General features: G+C 41.5%; 1 protein-coding gene across 3 annotated transcripts; it reads left to right on the forward strand.

The window, feature by feature from the left end:
• Positions 1 to 4,280: 4,280 nt before the first annotated feature.
• On the forward strand, positions 4,281 to 15,345 carry RWDD3 (RWD domain containing 3). 3 transcript variants are annotated; one of them, XM_068538076.1, is made up of 5 exons: positions 4,318 to 4,379; positions 4,969 to 5,087; positions 12,020 to 12,507; positions 14,680 to 14,795; positions 14,894 to 15,345. In XM_068538076.1, exons 3-5 carry the CDS (start codon positions 12,067 to 12,069, stop codon positions 15,006 to 15,008), a joined length of 672 nt encoding a protein of 223 aa, XP_068394177.1. In that variant the 5' UTR covers positions 4,318 to 4,379; positions 4,969 to 5,087; positions 12,020 to 12,066; the 3' UTR covers positions 15,009 to 15,345. The 3 variants fall into 3 exon arrangements, with proteins under 3 accessions (XP_068394175.1, XP_068394176.1, XP_068394177.1); XM_068538074.1 differs by lacking the exon at positions 4,969 to 5,087 and having other exon boundaries at positions 4,281 to 4,379; XM_068538075.1 differs by lacking the exon at positions 4,969 to 5,087 and having other exon boundaries at positions 4,281 to 4,379; positions 12,026 to 12,507.
• The last annotated feature ends 2,468 nt before the right edge of the window (positions 15,346 to 17,813 follow it).

Raw genomic sequence — 17,813 nt, forward strand, 5'->3', positions numbered from 1 at the left:
CCCAGCCCCGCGGACCTCCCCCCCCCCAATCCCCCCAGATAATAAAAACTCGCTAAACTAGTAATATGCACTGGCAAAATACAATGAATAAAAAGAATACACTTACAGTAGTAACCAAAATTAACTATTGGGCGCTAGACAAAGTCTAAATCCCTAATGATACTGAAGACTTGTTTTTATAACTTTGATAAGGCATTGAACTTTTATGTCAGTGAACCTGGGCCATGTGGATGTTTTCCCACAAAGCAAGCTGAAACTGTTTTGGTATCACTCATGTGTGAGAATCAAGCATGTTTCTCCCAGGCAGAATGTGACCAATTTTTTGGAGGGAGTACAGATTACTTGGACAAGGTGGAGGCAGATCTTTCCACAAAAGGGTATGATTACAGTGTCAGTATCAAATTCTTACACATTTTACTTGCTTTTATTTTGTTATCCGGGTGAAAAATAAATTTGTGACTCGCACACGGTAATGGAACACAAATAACTATGACCAGTCAACACCACTGACTTTTTGTACTTCTGGAAACCTACTATGCTCCTGAGCATTACAGACATATTTCTCCTCTGGGAAGTTGTAGGAGGTACATGTCACGCAGCACCCCTTCGCTTTCACCTCTACCGTGATAGTGAGCGTCACACCAGTCAGGGAATGTGGAAATTCTTGTAGCCTCAGCATGATGAAAGAACTTGCAATTGCTGCACGTTGGGTTTACTTGTCTAGACCGAAGACTGAAGAGAGCAAAGGCTTGCTGCTTTCCTCTCTGTTATCGTAAAACAGCTTGTGGAGCCGACGAACAGTCAACGAGTGCCCAGACACTTATGAAGTGAGTAAATACAGAAAGCCTTTAGACAAAACCAGTAGCACACAGCTTATTGGAGTTCAGGTTCATTTGGCAAGTTGGCATTTAATGCCTCTCTTGTTCTTTACTCTTAGTGGTTCTTTTTTATTTATTTTTGGCTGTGTGGGGTCTTAGTTGTGGCATGCAGGATCTTTTCGTTGCGGGGCTCTTTGTTGTGGCGCAGGGGCTTCTTTCTAGCTGTGATGCATGGGCTCCAGAGCACGCAGGCTCAGTACTTGCGGCACGTGGGCTTAGTTGCCCCACGGCATGTGGGATCTCAGCTCCTCAACTAGGGATCAAACCCACGTCCCCTGCACTGGAAGGCGGATTCTCAACCACTGGACCACCAGGGAAGCCCCCTACTCTTAGTGGTTTGTTTTTTTTTCCCCCAATTTATTTATTTATATATTTTTGGCTGTGTTGGGTCTTCATCGCTGCGTGCGGGCTTTCTCTAGTTGCGGTGAGCGGGGTGGGGGCTACTCTTCGTTGTGGTGTGCGGGCTTCTCATTGCGGTGGCTTCTTTTGTTGCAGACCACGGGCTCTAGGCACCCAGGCTTCAGTAGTTGTGGTGCACAGGCTCAGTAGTTGTGGCTCACTGGCTCTAGAGCACAGGCTCAGTAGTTGTGGTGCACGGGCTTAGTTGCTCCACAGCATGTGGGATCTTCCCAGACCAGGGCTCAAACCCGTGTCCCCTGCACTGGGAGGCGGATTCTTAACCACTGTGCCACCAGGGAAGTCCTCTTAGTGGTTCTTGAAGGCATTTTTTTACTTGCCTCATGGTCATAATATGATCACTTTTCTTATCACACCCCCACTCACTTCAGAATTAGGATTCTCAGCTTTTTTGACATGATACTAACACTTAACCTCTCTTAATACTCTTAAAATTATGTGTTCTCATTTTTATTCTGAGTTCTACAAGGTTTGACTTAAAATTGCAGACAGAGTTGAGTATTTAAGTCTACATACTGCACATGATAAAGTGAGTAGAAACGTTTTCCTAGAAAAGTTAAAGTAACTATCTATTGGGCAAGTGGTTTTAACTGGAGGTGAGAGATTTAAAGCTACTCCTTTGTATGGTCTTGGGAAAGCAACTATTTAGAAAAATTGCATGTATAAATAATATTGTTCTAGGAAACCATACACTACTGGGGGCAGGCGAGTGGAGAGAGAGAGAAAGAGAAATGTTCTAACCAGACATTCATCCACATGTCTAGACGTCATAGCACATTTAGATATTTAGAATTTTCAGTAGCTTATGAATACAAGAAAACGTATTGCATTAAGGTAGGCTTTAGATATTTGACATGTAGCTGATATTTTCATAGTGTGAGAAATATCAAGCTGACATTATGCTTTCTCTGTGTTGATTACTTCCAAATGTCAGAGAGTAGAAACTTATTCATGGGACTTCAGGGCCTTAGGATAGTATCAATTTAAAAGACATTCATATCGACTTCTTTTTTATTTAAACATACTAAATGGAGTATGAGAAGCAGGTTAAGAAATCAATGAAGAAAGGAAGAGCAAAGAAGAAACCTACTGACAAGAAAATTTTAAATAGATGTACTCTTACATCACCTTGCTGACAGCAGGCTTCAGGGACTGCCTCCTAATATTTCTGACAGCTGTAGTCTTACTGTTCACATTATTTCACTCATACCACTTATATTGAATTTGGGAAATTAAAAATAAGATATGAATTACTTGATTTTTGGTCAATCTTTAGTAAATAAGTCAAACAACTAAATTAATATTTTCCTACCACTTTTAATACTAACATTGGACTTCAAGCTAAAATCAAAAAGAATTTAATGATATTTTAAATTAAAAATTTATTCTTTTGTTCACCAAACTCTTTAGCAGCTAATTATGAACCTACTGAACTGCTATTTTGGAAATAACTCAAAGGAGTTATTATTATTAAACAAAAATTGGCCACATCAGAGACAATTATGCGTTTAAATAAACCTTTGTCTTTCCAGTTATGTACACAGCAGTGCTCTTAATTGCTTGGGGTCACTGAAATCCCATGGCATCCTCTGAGAAGCATTTCTCCTGCAGTTTATCTTGTTGGATTTCCTTTCTGTTCTCAGAAGCCAGTATCTTTTCCTTTTTAAAATCTCTTTTTAGGAACAGTGGGAATGATGCTGATGATGGTAATATGAATCCAGTCTTCAAATCAGCCCCGTTTTCTTGACTTCTGTAGGTCAATGTCAGGAGTCACTGTGTAGCCATCTAAATTCCCTGATTTATCTCAGCAAATGTTATCTCTGATACAAACAAAAAATTGTGGGACCTCCATGAGCTAGACCAGCTACTATCTGAGGCTGCAAAATTTTAAATTGTTACTTGAAAAACAAAAGGACAAGCCAAACATGCTGACTGACAGAACTATCACACAGAATCACTGTAACCTTGTTCACGAAATCAAAGTTGAAACAGAATGGATTGATAATTCTGTTACCCTATTGGAACTGCAAACAACCTTAAATTTAAGTGCTGAGTTCAAGGATGATCATTTCATTATTAAACTTTAATAATCACATTGCTTTATATGCATCAAATATCACAAAATAAGTAATACTGAAAAGCCAGCGTTTGCTACATTTTCATACTTTTGGTACCCCTAAAGGCCCAGGAGTTCTCCTGGCCGATTTCAGCAGGTCTGTCCCCTGTGAAGGCGGGAGACAAATGGGAAGTTATGTCGTTGTTCCCAGCACCTGGGCGCATAGTTCCCCCAAAGGTTCTGGGCCACCCCAGTCACATCCTTAGAATGCCAGAGCGGGTAGGTCCAACCCTCCCCTTCTGCAACCGTTGTTAGGAGAAGGACGTCCCAGGAACCCGGTTCTGGTCCGGAGTTCGAGCTCCAGTTGCCGCTCAGCATCTGGGGGTTGCTCCTGCCCCGGACGTTTTCCGGGTGTCCCAGACCGCCTGGGTCGCTAGTGCCTCCAGGAGGGCGGAGAATCTCGTCTGTTCTGTTAACTGCAGTACCCCCAACACCTAGTTCAATTCTGAGCCAGACAGGGGCTAACCTCTTCTGGTCACTTCGCTGCTTGTTTTTTCCTCTTAACCTCCAAGTTCCTTTCAAGGCCAAGTCTGGGCGGGAAGGGCTAGTGTTCAAAGCCCGAGCTAAAGTTAGAGAATTTCGGGCTTTGCTGGGAGGCCTCCCTCTGTCAGGAAAGCAGCGGGTGAGCTGCACGGTGGCCTCTGGCAGACACCAAGGGGCCTTCCCCCTCGGACAGAAACCCCCCGAGAGGGTGCGGAGCCTCGCGTCTGGAGTAAGTGAAGGGGAGCTTGTGGGCGGGGCTTCTCGGGGCCTCCCGCCCGCCGCGCGCTGCGGAGACGCGGGGCGCCCCCCGGTGGCCGCCCTGCCGCGCTGCTCGGGGCCGGCGGCGGCGGCGGCGGCGGCGGCGGAAGGGGAGGTGTTGAGCCCGCCGAGCGGTGCGGCCATGGCGGAGGCGGTGCGGGAGGAGCTCTCGGCCCTGGGTGCGATTTTCTGCGGGCCCAACGAGTGGGAAGTGCTGAGTCTCTCAGGTGACTACCCCCGTGCCAGACGGACCGGGCGCCCTCTGCTCCCCACCACCAAGGCTGGGCTTCCCGCCCTGGGCCCACGCTTGGGGGCCGGGGTAGTTGAATGATGGAACGACACGCCCCGGGACTGGGCGTGTGTGGGAGCAGGCGGGAGAGTGCGGCGACCCCCAAAACGTGAATAGTATCGCGCCCCTGGTCGCTACTCTGCAGTGAACGGAGAGCATAATGCTCAGGCTCGTGCGGCCCGTGGACCGGTTCCTGCTTCCCGCGCCGCTCCACCCACTCGTCCGTCCCACCCTCCACTCTCCCGTCGCACCCGCACTCGCCCTTCCCCCTCCATCCTAATGTTACCCACCCCCCCCCACTCTGCCGTTGCACCCTCTAACTCGCCTGTCTCACTCCTCAACTCGCTGAGCGCTGCAAGCCAGCCGCGCCCTCCTGGAAAGCGTCCCCTCACGCTTTCCCTGGCCGTCCTGTACTTACCCGTCAGATCTGACCTTGAAAAGAGGTTTCTCCTGACACCCCTAGTTTAAATCCAGCTTCCCCAAATTGAACTACATGCTTTGTAAGCACCATGCATTATGTCCTTCAGGGCACCCACCACGGTTTAACTATATGGGTATTTGGTTGTCTCAAGTTGCAAGAGGGCAGGGACCCTGTCCGTTTTGTGATCACAAAACTCCAGGAACCTAGGACAGTGCCAGGCACGTGGTAGGTATGCAGTAAATGCTTGTTAAATGAATTTTTGAATTCGACCAGTGCTCAGTCAGGACTCTCAGCTTGATTGCTTTTCTCCTACTTTTTCTAGTCGGCTCAAAGGTGGTTGCCAATTACAGGCTCTTGGGGACGCATTAATCATTCAACTCATTTTTTGAGTCCCCGGAAACGCTGACAAGGTTTCAAAGACACTGCTCAGGTCCTCTAGCAGTTTAGAGTCTAGAACGGTTCTTTTGGCTATATTTTCATGATAGTGAAACTTATTCTCTACCTGTCTATGGCTTCTATTAAGTAAAAACCAAAACTTCAGTTTATGAAAAAGTGCAGTGATGCACATAATTTTCAGTTTTCACTTAGCTTTCAAATACATTATGTGAATTTTTTGGCATAAGATTTAAACTTCTCTTATGTTTCAGCTACTATTAAAATTGTCCTTCTGACCGTAAATTGGTTGACCTTTAAGAAGGTAGTCTAAAATGTTCTGAATGTTGTGAGAAAGCCATCAGGGGTTAGGATCCATTCCTGGTATCTATGTGGTGTGTTATTCACCTACAGAGCAGGAGTTGGCTCCTTTTCATTTATTCTTTCTTGATCACCCGTGTATATACGTTCATTGAGCACTGTTATGTTCTGGGCACTGTGAACCAATTCATGTAATGAAGCGGCTTTCTTTTCAGTGCCTAGCCTGTCTTGTAGCTTTCTGAAACAATTCTTTAAAATCCATATGAAAGGATTTACTCTTAGTGTTTTCTCGTCACCTCTCTTCTGATTGGATAGCATTTGTTATTCTTCGTCATCTTGCTTTGCTGTCTCTATGGCTCTCTTTATTGATAATTCCTTCTGCTTGAGGCAGGCTATTTGAAGAGATCATCAGTTTTCTTAAATTCCTTTATTATGGCTCAACTAGGAATATCCTGGGAAAATGAACCTATGATATCCCATTACACCTGAAAGAGGATGGAGTGGTGGTGGTCTGGGTCATGAGTGTGTGGTTGAGCATATGACACTACTGACAGGTCAGAGAACACCCAAAAAAGTAAGCATAGAAAGAAAGAAAGAAAGAGCAATTTCTTAATATGAAGAGCACTGTGGACCCTTTATCTGCTGTTAAATTGAGCATGACCTTCAAGCCATGCCTCCTAATTAATTCAGTGTTCTGGCATCAATAAGTAATTGAATTATAAAAGAATTCTGTGTAACAACTTAGGACATTTTGTTGCTGAAAGGTTCATTGGAGAATAGAACAATTCAGTGATTGAAATTGGGACGTTTGATATTCACAACTGGGAATTATTGGTAAAGTAAGGACTTCTGTAATAGACCTCAGTAAATATACAGTGGGCTGCTGGCTACCACTGTCATGGTCACTGTCAGCTTGGGTTGGAGGATATAAGAACATTCTGAACACCAGAACATTCTGAACACCATCAGTTCCTTCCTGGCCTTCCCCTCAAATAAGCTGCTTCTTGTTGCCACTGGAATCAGGTTAACATTGGGTAGAATTGCACTTCTGGTACGAGATAGCCCAGGAAGGCTCAGGCTGCCAACCCTAGGGTCATCTATGAAGGTCATAAGATTGAAGAGTTTGAATAGTTGGATTCTTTTAGCTGGACTAATTTGTGCTGAGAATTTCAGGGGACTTACATACACTGTGGCCTCTTTGTGATGGTTGTAGAAAGCTCATAAGAGGCATCAGGTGTAACTGTCTCTGATGGGTGCAAGTTATGTAAGCTCCTATTCCTGTCCACTAGGGGGGGCTGTGGGCAGATCAAACCAGGGGTATTCTGCTTCTCCCTGTGCAGTGCAGTCAGGCAAGGTGCCAGGTTTAATGGGGTCACCTACCACAGACCTGATCCTTTAAATGCATCTTACTTGATGAGGGGTATTCTTAACTTTATTTTATAAAGAAGATAACAGATGCTCAGGCTGGTTGAGTAACCACCAGGCTCCAGAGTATATGGACTCTTGCATTGCGTCATGCTCCTTAACAGAGATGCGGCCATTGCATCAGGAAAACAGTTCTTGGAGAGCAAGGATGACACTTGTCCAGAAAAAAGAGAGCAAGAAGAGCACCCAGAGCAAACAAACGGGGATGACCCCACTTATGTTCAGAATAGTTCTGAAGGGGAGTGTGTGTGCATGCCTGTGTAGGTACCTATGAGGTAGATGAGATTGGTATTGTTATAAATCTTCATTTTCCTGATGAGGTAATTGAAGGCCACAGAGGTTATATTGCCATAGTTATTGCTCATTATATGTGGAGTTGTGTTTCTGGAAATCGTCTTACAGATAAAAAAGTTGTAAAATGGGAGGTGTGTAAGACTCAATATCATATGATATGTTCGCACAGTAGCTTCAGAGTAACTTTTTGTATTCTGCTAACGCTAATGTTCAGATTGGATTGGGCCGTCTTGCAAAATGAATCATGACTGTCACCCACTGACCCCTCTAAATCTGCTCAGCCCTGTTTCCTGCTGATTGTCAATACTGAGGTCATCTCTAAAAACAAATCAGCCTTGAACTTCACTTCTAAAGGATGGGATTGCCACTTTTAGCTTCACTTATTTTTAGTTTATTTTTTTTCTGTAACCACGTTAAACATATATAAAAATCCAGCTGTAACATAAAAAGAAGCACTGGTGGATGTATACTTGTGGGAAGCCACCTGGGAGCGAGAGGAAAAAAATCCTGTGCAGTGAGGTAAGAGAGGGTGTTGGGGGCTTTTTAGTGGTTTTCTGAACAAAGTCTTACCCTGAGGACGTATAAAACTGCAAAAAAGGAAAAAAAAAAAAAGCAAATATAGGGAAATTTAGTTGTATATGGTATATAAATGATTTCTTTTTTTTTTGATGGTATCAAATTCAATGATCAATTTTCATTTTCTTTTTTTATTTTTCATCTTAACCACTTTATTTATTTATTTATTTATTTATTTATTTACGGCTGTGTTGGGTCTTCATTTCTGCGCGAGGGCTTTCTCTAGTTGTGGCAAGCGGGGGCCACTCTTCATCGCGGTGCACGGGCCTCTCACTATCGCGGCCTCTCTTGTTGTGGAGCACAGGCTCCAGACGTGCAGGCTCAGTAATTGTGGCTCACGGGCCCAGTTGCTCCGCGGCATGTGGGATCCTCCCAGACCAGGGCTCGAACCCGTGTCCCCTGCATTGGCAGGCAGACCCCCAACCACTGTGCCACCAGGGAAGCCCTAAATGATTTCTTAATGGGCTCTAAATGAATCTTGAAGAACTCGTCCTCTTAAATTTTGTTTACATTTTCCACTATCTTCTGTTATTGGACAGCATTTATTGAATTTCTGTTGCGTGTGATTATGAAGTAGGGTGAAGTCTTAAAAATAACAGTATGGAATTTGGGGTTCAGTTCAGTTTCTCTAGTTTGAATTTCTGTTGTTTGGAGTGTGGTTAGGAGCATAATTTCTTTCATGTACTTGTAAGGAAGAATAAGGTTTGAAACTAAGTAACCTATTTTAGTTATGAAATTGATATACTTATTTTAAGGTACAATGACTTATTAAAAAAAAACAAAAAACGCAAACTAGGGAATATGTATGCAAGCTTCAACCAGAGGCAAGACTTACATCTTTTGGTAGGATCTTTAGAATAGATGAAAATAGTCTTGGAACTCATGAAAATTTTAGATTTGTAGGGCAGACATAAATTTTCTAGGGCATAGATGTTTATTGAGAATGATGAGTTTGTGAGTTAAACTTAATGACTAGAGTCTTTTGGTGCCAGGGAAGGCCAGAGATTAGCATTAGATATAGAACACCATTATTTTTCTGTTAATCACTCTGTTTCTAAGCTGTTAATAAACTTAAAGTAGTTAGGGACAACCTTGTTTTCTTTTTTTTAATGGAAAAAAAAACCCCAAAATCAGACTGACAGTACATGTGATTACATGAAAAATTCTGAGGCAAAAAAGAGCCAGTTTAATTGCATGTACAAACCAAGGCAGATGAGAAATGGAAGGGTAATATACATACTTCTAGAGTTTTAGGGAGAAAATGAGTTTTTAAAAGAATATGTAATTTTATTCCTGCATTAAATATCAGCAGAATGGGGTATGTTGTTGGGATTTTCATTTTCTTACAGAGATAGCGTCATTTTGTGTAATTTCAGTTTGCAGCTCCTGTGTGTGTTTGTGTGTGTATGTGTAGCTACGGAGGGAGTCAAAGAGAAGACCAAGTAGGAAGGTTGTTAATCCTTTCCAATTCTTGATAAAATTAAAGCAGTTTTCCTTCTAAGCTTATAACTAATAATGTCACAGTTTTCTAAGGCACAAGTCAGGATTTTCTCCTATTGCTTTTCTCTTTGCTGACTAGGGCCAGAAAATCACTAAGAGAGAAGAATGAAAGTTGGTAAGGATTTGAAGAGCCAGCTCAGTAGCCTTTCAAGACATTCTCCCTGGACTGCCTGTTTCTGTCAGGTCACTGCACTGGGGAGGAACAGGTGGCTGTTTAGATGGCAGAGATTGGAGAACACTCTAGGTTTCAGGGTTTTTACCAGAAAGGGAGTCTTGCTTGCGGGGAAAAGCTTGCTTTGTGAGCACAGGTACTGTGTTAGTTTCTTGTGGCTGCTGTGACAAATAACCACGAATATGGTGTCTTAGAACAACACATATTTCTTCTCTTACAGTTCTGGAGGTCAGAAGTCTGAAATCATTTTCACGGGGCTGTAGTCAAGTTGTCAGCAGGGAGGCACCCTTTGCTCAGAAAACATTAAAAAATGCCATTCCCGTGGAGAGTTATCTCCATGGAAATAAAAAATATATAAAATACAGGTTTATAGAAATTATATGTATGTATGTTTATAAGTAAAGGCATTTTTAGGTGTAGAAGAGAAGTTGAGGAAGATCACTTTGGCGCTGTCCACTTTTTCATGTTATGAAACTGGATTGACTTAAGAGGACAGGATCTGTGTCTTACCCGTTGTTTTCTTTCAGACTAGTACAGTGCCTTGGGCCTAGTAGGTACTCAGTGAATGTTTGTTGAATGATGAATGAAGAGCTTTAAAAGTTATGCCTCCCCCTTGAGAGGGAAAGTGGACCCTCTAGATGATTTCTGGAGGGTTTATTTAGCCTAGTGGTCACATGTCTGTAGGTCTATTTATAATGCCCATTTTATCTAGTGAAATGCAGTGATCTAACTGACATCTAGGGAGCCTACTTTATAATAAAATATTTTTTAAAAAGGATAAGTAACAGGATAGAAGAAAGAAGGGTTTTGAGAAACTGGCGATGGATTTTAGAGGAATGTACTAAGTTGTTTGGAAAATCTTCCTTTATGCAGCATATATTTTACTTATGTAATACAAATTTAAGTTATATCACTTTAATATGATCTTTTTTTTAAATAAACTTATTTATTTTATTTATTTATTTTTGGCTGCGTTGGATCTTTGTTGCTGCGCGCGGGCTTTCTCTAGTTGCGGTGAGCGGGGGCTACTCTTCGTTGCGGTACACGGGTTTCTCATTGCGGTGGCTTCTCTTGTTGCAGAGCATGGGCTCTATAGGCACGCAGGCTTCCGTAATTGTGGCACATGGGCTCAGTAGTTGCGGCTCGCGGGCTCTAGAGCGCAGTCTCAGTAGTTGTGGCGCACGGGCTTAGTTGCTCCACGGCATGTGGGACCTTCCCGGCCCAAGGCTCGAACCTGTGTCCCCTGCATTGGCAGGTGGATTCTTAACCCCTGCGCCACCAGGGAAGCCCTAATATGATCTTTATAATGGTTACTGCCTGGGTTTCGGGGTGGTGTCCTAAAACGGCAGTGCTTTGCAGCTGATACTGAAGATTCTATTAAAGAAAAACCTGGTGTAATGGATGTGTTTGGTCCTGTATGAATCCATGTCTGTAACAACAGCTGCTGTATAAATGGAATTGGATGGCTAGAGAGCCATTTTAATGTTCTGTTAGGTTCTTTAAAATGGGAATGCACTCAGGTTTCCATTGTTGAGGGTGTTGAGCAGCGAACCAGGTATGAAAATTAGAACAGTCTGACTGCCTGTCTTGTGAAGGAGAATGAAACAAGGGCTGTGGAGAAAGAAGTAGGGTAGACGGAGGCAAGTTAGCTTCAAAGAGCCTCGTCAGCACCCAGTTCGGTTCTACTCTGCTCTTCTGATCTGTGTGCTTCTGCCCCCTGCAGAATGAATCAGCCTGACGTTTTATCAACTTTTGAAAAGTGGGGTGAAGTGGTGTGGAACACATCAGAGGGGTGAAGTGGAGCAAATCTGAAAGAGGGCAGAGTGTTTCATCTCGTATCCTGTGTGCGCTTTCCCCTTTCCCCCTCCTCCTTATGGAGCCAGAGACAGCGGAACTGATGTCTGCCCAATTTTAGTTCCTCCCGCTGCCTTCATGTTACACTGATACGAATATATTTGAAGTGAGAAAGAGCGGGTCCAGGCATTTACTGTGTATGCTCAGTCATGGTTTTCTCTGTACCCCTGCAACCACACGGGATCCAGTATTTGGTTTGATTCAGACTCACTGCAACATGACTTTCACCGGATTTAGTGTATAACTTTTAAACTAATCACTGATTTTATAAATACACAATACTGTTTCTTTGAATGTTCATATGAGTTTATTAGGAATTTCCGAATTATCAACTAAGTCTGGGGAGGAAAAAAATCATATGATGAGAAACCTTTCTGGTAACCTTAATAAAAATGGGATAATGGCAACTGTAAATGCCAGTGAAATCCTGGGCGCTGGTGAGCATGATTCTATGAATATATATGTATGGCTGAAAGTAAGAATCTGTAAATCATGGCTTTCTTAGTGTGATGTATCTCTTCATAAAATAACTTAGTTTTCACATGAAAAATAAATTGACACTTGAAACAAAAATTTTAACTTGTTAGTGTTCCATTCAAATTGAATTAGGTACAGCTAATCATTATTTTTGGATGCTTTCCAGAGACAGATGGGACTGTGTTCAGAATTCTCACAAGAGCCGAAGGATTTATGGATGCGGATATACCCTTACAATTGGTGTTCCATTTACCGGTCAATTACCCGTCATGTCTGCCTGGTATTGTGGTTAACTCCGAACACCTGACCAGGGCTGAGTGTGAGATTGTGAAAGAGAAGTTACTGGAGCAAGCAGAGACCCTTTTGTCGGAACCTATGGTTCATGAGCTGGTTCTCTGGATTCAACAGAATCTCAGGCACATCCTCAAGCGACCAGAAACTGGAGGTGGCAGTGAAAAGTGCACTTCTGCAGCAAGCACGACTGTGGATGATGGATTGTGGATGACTCTTTTGCATTTAGATCACATGAGAGCAAAGACTAAATATGTCAAAACTGTGGAGAAGTGGGCTTCCGATTTAAGGCTGACAGGAAGACTGATGTTCATGGGTAAAATAATACTGATTTTACTGCAGGGAGACAGAAACAACATCAAGGTGCCAAAAAGTTTTAATGTTGAATATGAATTTGGCTATTTTCTGCTAAAATGGTGTGTCTATAAGTGTGTTTGATAACAATGGGACAGATTAATCGTTAAGATGTTTCTGCTTTCACTCTTACCATGTTAATGGATCTTTCTTTTTAAAGACTGTCTTTAACTTCTAATTACAACTACAGACTTGAAAAGCTTGAAGAATAAGTAGAAGATTATGTTTTAAAAATCATGCCACTTAATGAAAGTGATAGGTTATTAAAAAAATCTCTGTGGTACATGAGTGTTTGTTTCTGTAATCAGCTTTGAGCCTAAATTTTATAAATTTGCACTAAAAGTTTGTGCGTATTTATAGTTCTTTCCTTAGGTAGGCGCACAGCAAGGTGTATATTTGTGGGTAGCCTGCAAAAATTTTAACTTTTTGGAAGTTAAAGATGTGTTCTGACGCTTGAACTTGGTATCTGTTATACCTGAAAAGAGGAGCTGTTCCCTCCTAACCAGGATTTAGTGTGAGTGGAAGTAGGATCATTAGGGCTGTCAGCTTGTCACCTCCTCCCTAACTTTTGCTTTCCACCTGACTTGTCTCAGCAGCTGCTTTCAAAATCATCATCTCCTTCAGAGTTTTCAAGTTCTCATTCTAAACTCATCTAACCTGCTTTATGTGGGACCGGACAAAGAAAGCTGCTTATTATATTTTAAATCTTAAAAGAGCTGCAAATCACTTAATAGGTTTTATGCTTTCAGGTGGGTTGGGTCAAGAATAATTATAGTGGAATTTATTTGAAACAGATTTATCTTGCATAACCGATCATCTTAAAGATTTGTAGGATAACTACCTAGCTTTTTTGTGATGGGCTCTTATCACAAAACTTGTTGGTTAATAACTTCAGTTGACCAGAGTAGTGCTGGGTTATAGCGTATAGGTACAACAAATTTTCAGATTTAATAAAGATCTTGGGTTGGGGTCTGACCAAGGAACCACATATATTTTTAAAAATTTATTTAACTAATTAATTTATTTTTGGCTACATTGGGTCTTTGTTGCTGTGCGCGGGCTTTCTCTAGTTGTGGCGAGTGGGGGCTACTCTTCGTTGCGGTGCATGGGTTTCTCATTGCGGTGGCTTCTTTTGTTGCAGAGCATGGGCTCTAGGCGCGTGGGCTCAGTAGTTGTGGCTCACGGGCTCTAGAGCTCAGGCTCAGTAGTTGTGGCGCACGGGCCTAGTTGCTCCTTGGCATGCGGGATCTTCCTGGACCAGGGCTCGAACCTGTGTCCCTTGCATTGGCAGGCAGATTCTTAACCACTGTGCCACCAGGGAAGCCCCGGACCACATATTTTAAGGTGATTTACAGTATATCTATAAAGCTTGATCCTTTTGGATAAAATACTGGCTGACAAAATGAATACAGATTAATTTCTTTGCTCATATATCCCCAAAAGACTCAGATTTTTCTTTAAGCCAGCTCGGGCATATTAGGCTAAGTGTAGCTGTTTTGCAGATGTTGTTTCTCAGATTGGATCCATCAGTTAATTTATTTATTTAATCATATGGCTTGACCTCTGGTAATGTAGAGTACTTTTTAAGGAGTTCTTTCTTTTTTATTAGCTATTCCTAAAATGCCATTTAATGTAAATATCCCTTAAATTTTTATAAGATTGTGTATCAGGATTGAGAATTACAGGTACATATTTATAGATGCCATCAATTTGGAATGTTCGGTACTGTGTGCCTGTTAACTTCATTCCGACCTTGAGGAAGTGATTATAATGACAGTAGCTGGTACTATATTAAGCACTGTTGTGCGAAGCACTCCTCTAAGTGCTTTATATGTATGAACTCATTTAATCATCACAACTTCCCCATAAGGTAGGTGTTATGAGTACCATTTTGTGGAATAGGTTACTGAGGCACAGAGGATCTAGATAACTAACCCCAGAATCAGATCTAGTCTAGATTTAAGCCTATGTAGTTCGATTAGACCCTTCTTTACTCCAGCATTCACCGGAATGTTATGCTTCAAAGTATGTGAAAACACTGTGTAACTTTCTTACTGCTTGAATCAGAAAGCGAGTACTCTGTAAGCGTGGAAATAAGCCTATAGGTTTATGGCTCCTTTCAAACTAGGGCTTTGAGATTCAGAGTAAGATATGTATTTAACGTACTGATTTATCATTTAGGAGTACCTGATTCTTCAGAAAACCTGCAAAGTAGATGTGGACTCAAGTGGAAAGAAATGCAAAGAGAAAATGATTAGTGTACTGTTTGAAACAAAAGTACAGACAGAACACAAAAGGTATAATTTAGTACTATTGCAGATGGAAAAGCAACTGAATCGATAATTATACTCTGACAAATTTAGGCATATTCATGAGTTTCTCTTGTATAATGCAGGTTTCTGGCATTTGAAGTCAAAGAGTATTCATCGTTGGATGAGTTACAAAAGGAATTTGAAACTGCAGGACTTAAGAAGCTTTTCTCCGAATTTGTACTTAGGCTGGTAAAATGAAGTGGAAGACAGGTATCTTTTAGTGAAACAACAGCGTTTTTTGTTTTGTTTTGTTTTTGTTTTTTGCGTTGGATTTTGAGAGTGGCTAATTGAAATACTCATAAGGGAACAATTTTAGAGTTTTCTCTGAAGCAAAATGACAGACACCATCATAACTTCAGGACTAAAGCCAATTCTGTTTATGGAATATTAAACAGTAAAAATATCCATGTATTCTAATTTTGCCAGTATAGGCTGGGTTCAATAGATGGAATGTTATTTGAGAGATAAATACAAAAAGATGATGGTGAATGAGCCCTTGTGTTTATACAGAGGATTTGTTTGGAACTGTGCAATTTTCTGGCTAATTTTCTTGTAATTAAATGAATTTTTACAAAGAGATTTGTTTTCATGTTTACTTCCTTCATGTTTACATTTTTAGCATTTGATAATGATTTTTCCCCCATTCAGCTTATTCTGTCTAATGTTTTAAGTTGAATGTTAAGAAAAATATAACACTGATTTCTTTGTGGAATTGGATAAATGGTTAGTTTAAATACAAACTAAAGAAGTTCTATAGAACTTGATTTACAATTGCTTTCTTTGGGGTCCCAGAATTGCATGATACTTACTAGTGATAGGACTGGAGAGTCAAATTAAAGTAAAATTCTTCAATTTAAATTAAAACTTACAAGGGAAGAAGTGTTTTACACAAAATGAACTTGGCTTACCAGAGGGAAGAAATCATATGGAGATACTATTTTTTATTTCTGATGAAATTTGTTAAAGTCTGATAATCTCAGAATATATTTATTATGACCTAAGGAGAGAAGCCATAAAATAAAAGCTTGTGTTAAAATCTGTACCAAAAGTATAGATAGGCATTTATGTTTGAGAAAGGATATTTGTGTTCCTGAAGCCACCTGTGCTTCTAAAATAAGGGGTCAAGTGATGGAAGAAAGGCCAGGCAAATCTCCCTCACTGTGATCTGAGGTACAGTGATGTCATTATGAATTATAACTGATGGGAGAGAGAAATAAGGAGACGCTGTGGCACGCCCAGTAGTGCTTCTTGACAGCGCTGCTCTGTGACTGTGGCAGTACCGTCTGATTGTCTCATTTTCAGACACCCTTGTAATTAAATTAGACCTACCTGTTGATCATTCCGTTAATCAGAGGGGATTTTTGGTTCGTTTTATGTCATTCTAGGGTGTTGATGATTTTTTCCTGGAGAACTGGTAAATGTAGTTAGGCTGTTCTATGGGAGGGTGATATTCTCAGAGTTCAGAAACTGCTAGGAGCCTGGACCCGCCGCTGCACTATTGGAGACTGTTGTAATTGATCCTAGATCTGCTCAAGTGGTACTGTCTGGACCAGAGCTAAGGTTGCTGATAGGTACTGTCTGTGGTCTGTTGGCGTTCACAGTCACTCCACCCCTGCTGCCACTGCAGCCACTGCCAACAACTACCATGGTGCTAGAACCTGTGCTGCCTCTGACTTCCCAGTGGTGCCTCCTATTGACCAAACCTAACAGGAGTCCAACTGGCAGAGAAGTCGGGAAATGTAGTTTGCATGTCCCAGCCCCAGGAGAACAGAGCAGAATATAGGAGGGTGGGTGTGTAAGTGAGGGAGAGGGAGCTGAGTGCCTATGGCGAGTAACGAGCACAACCTTCCCTTCTAGCTATTAAGCAGCCACGCACACCCTTCTACCCATATTTAAATTTCTGTACAACAGCAACAGTTTATGCTTCAGTCTATGCAGATTTTATTATCTTTTGTACAAAGGAAGAAACTCTCACCTCTCCCCCAAAAGGGGAAAAGTAAAGTTCCATCAGTTACCATTATCCTTAGCGGTGTTACTTATTCTGGTTCAGTCACAATCCCACCTCGATTAAACTGTCAAGTGCACTACGACCAACAATTCTTATATAACTGGATAGGGGGTGGGGGAAGGAAAAAATAGTTAATATATACAAAAATATATAGAACAAACGATGAAGTAGATTTGCTTAAGTACTTGTTTCTATAACTGGTCATGAAGCTGTAGTTGATATTTATAACTTCTTCCTCTACTCCATTTTTCTTTGCTACTGGCCACCTCTTTACCTAGTAGGGTGGGCGAATCTTCATTCTGGAAGGTCTGAGTCCTTAGGAGTTTGTTGTTTATTAACTTTCACTCTTGAATAAGAGAATATTAAGAGGCAACCCAGAGAACCCCTGGGCTCCTGACATAGTTCTTATTGACCCCATTGTGTAGCAGTAGGTCAATTTCCCTGTAATAATGTGGATCAACCACCCCGGCCATTATAGGAACCTCTTTTGTTGCTTGTTGGTTTAGTGTCATAGGGACCCTAATATATTCAGGTGTCAGTCTCAACTTCAAATTCACTTGAACCATTTTGTGTGCCCTGGTAGAAACATTCTTTTTCCATGGGAACTAAGACCACCAAATCAGCATAGCCCCTTTATAGGGATGGTAATAAAAAATTCTGTGAGTGGGTTATTAAACATAATACTGAGAGAAATCCATCCTATTTTTATTCCACGATTCCTGGACCCATGTATTCTGGCAGTGGGAGAAATAACATCATATATTGGTCACTGGTTCAAGGTCTTAGTAGGTCATTATATTATTCTATCAAGCCAGCCACTTCTGGGTGATTTGGTACATGGAAAGACCTATGAATTTCATAGCTATGAGCCCATTGCTACATTTCTTTTGTTGTGAAATGAATTTCTCATTTAGAATTTATGTTGTGAGAGATAACCATGTCTGTAAGATTATGGTTCGTAGTCTTATAGGAAGAGACTTAGGATTCATATCCAG

This window comes from Eschrichtius robustus, chromosome 3, assembly GCF_028021215.1.
Source record: "Eschrichtius robustus isolate mEscRob2 chromosome 3, mEscRob2.pri, whole genome shotgun sequence".
Classification (NCBI taxonomy): Eukaryota; Metazoa; Chordata; class Mammalia; order Artiodactyla; family Eschrichtiidae; genus Eschrichtius; species Eschrichtius robustus.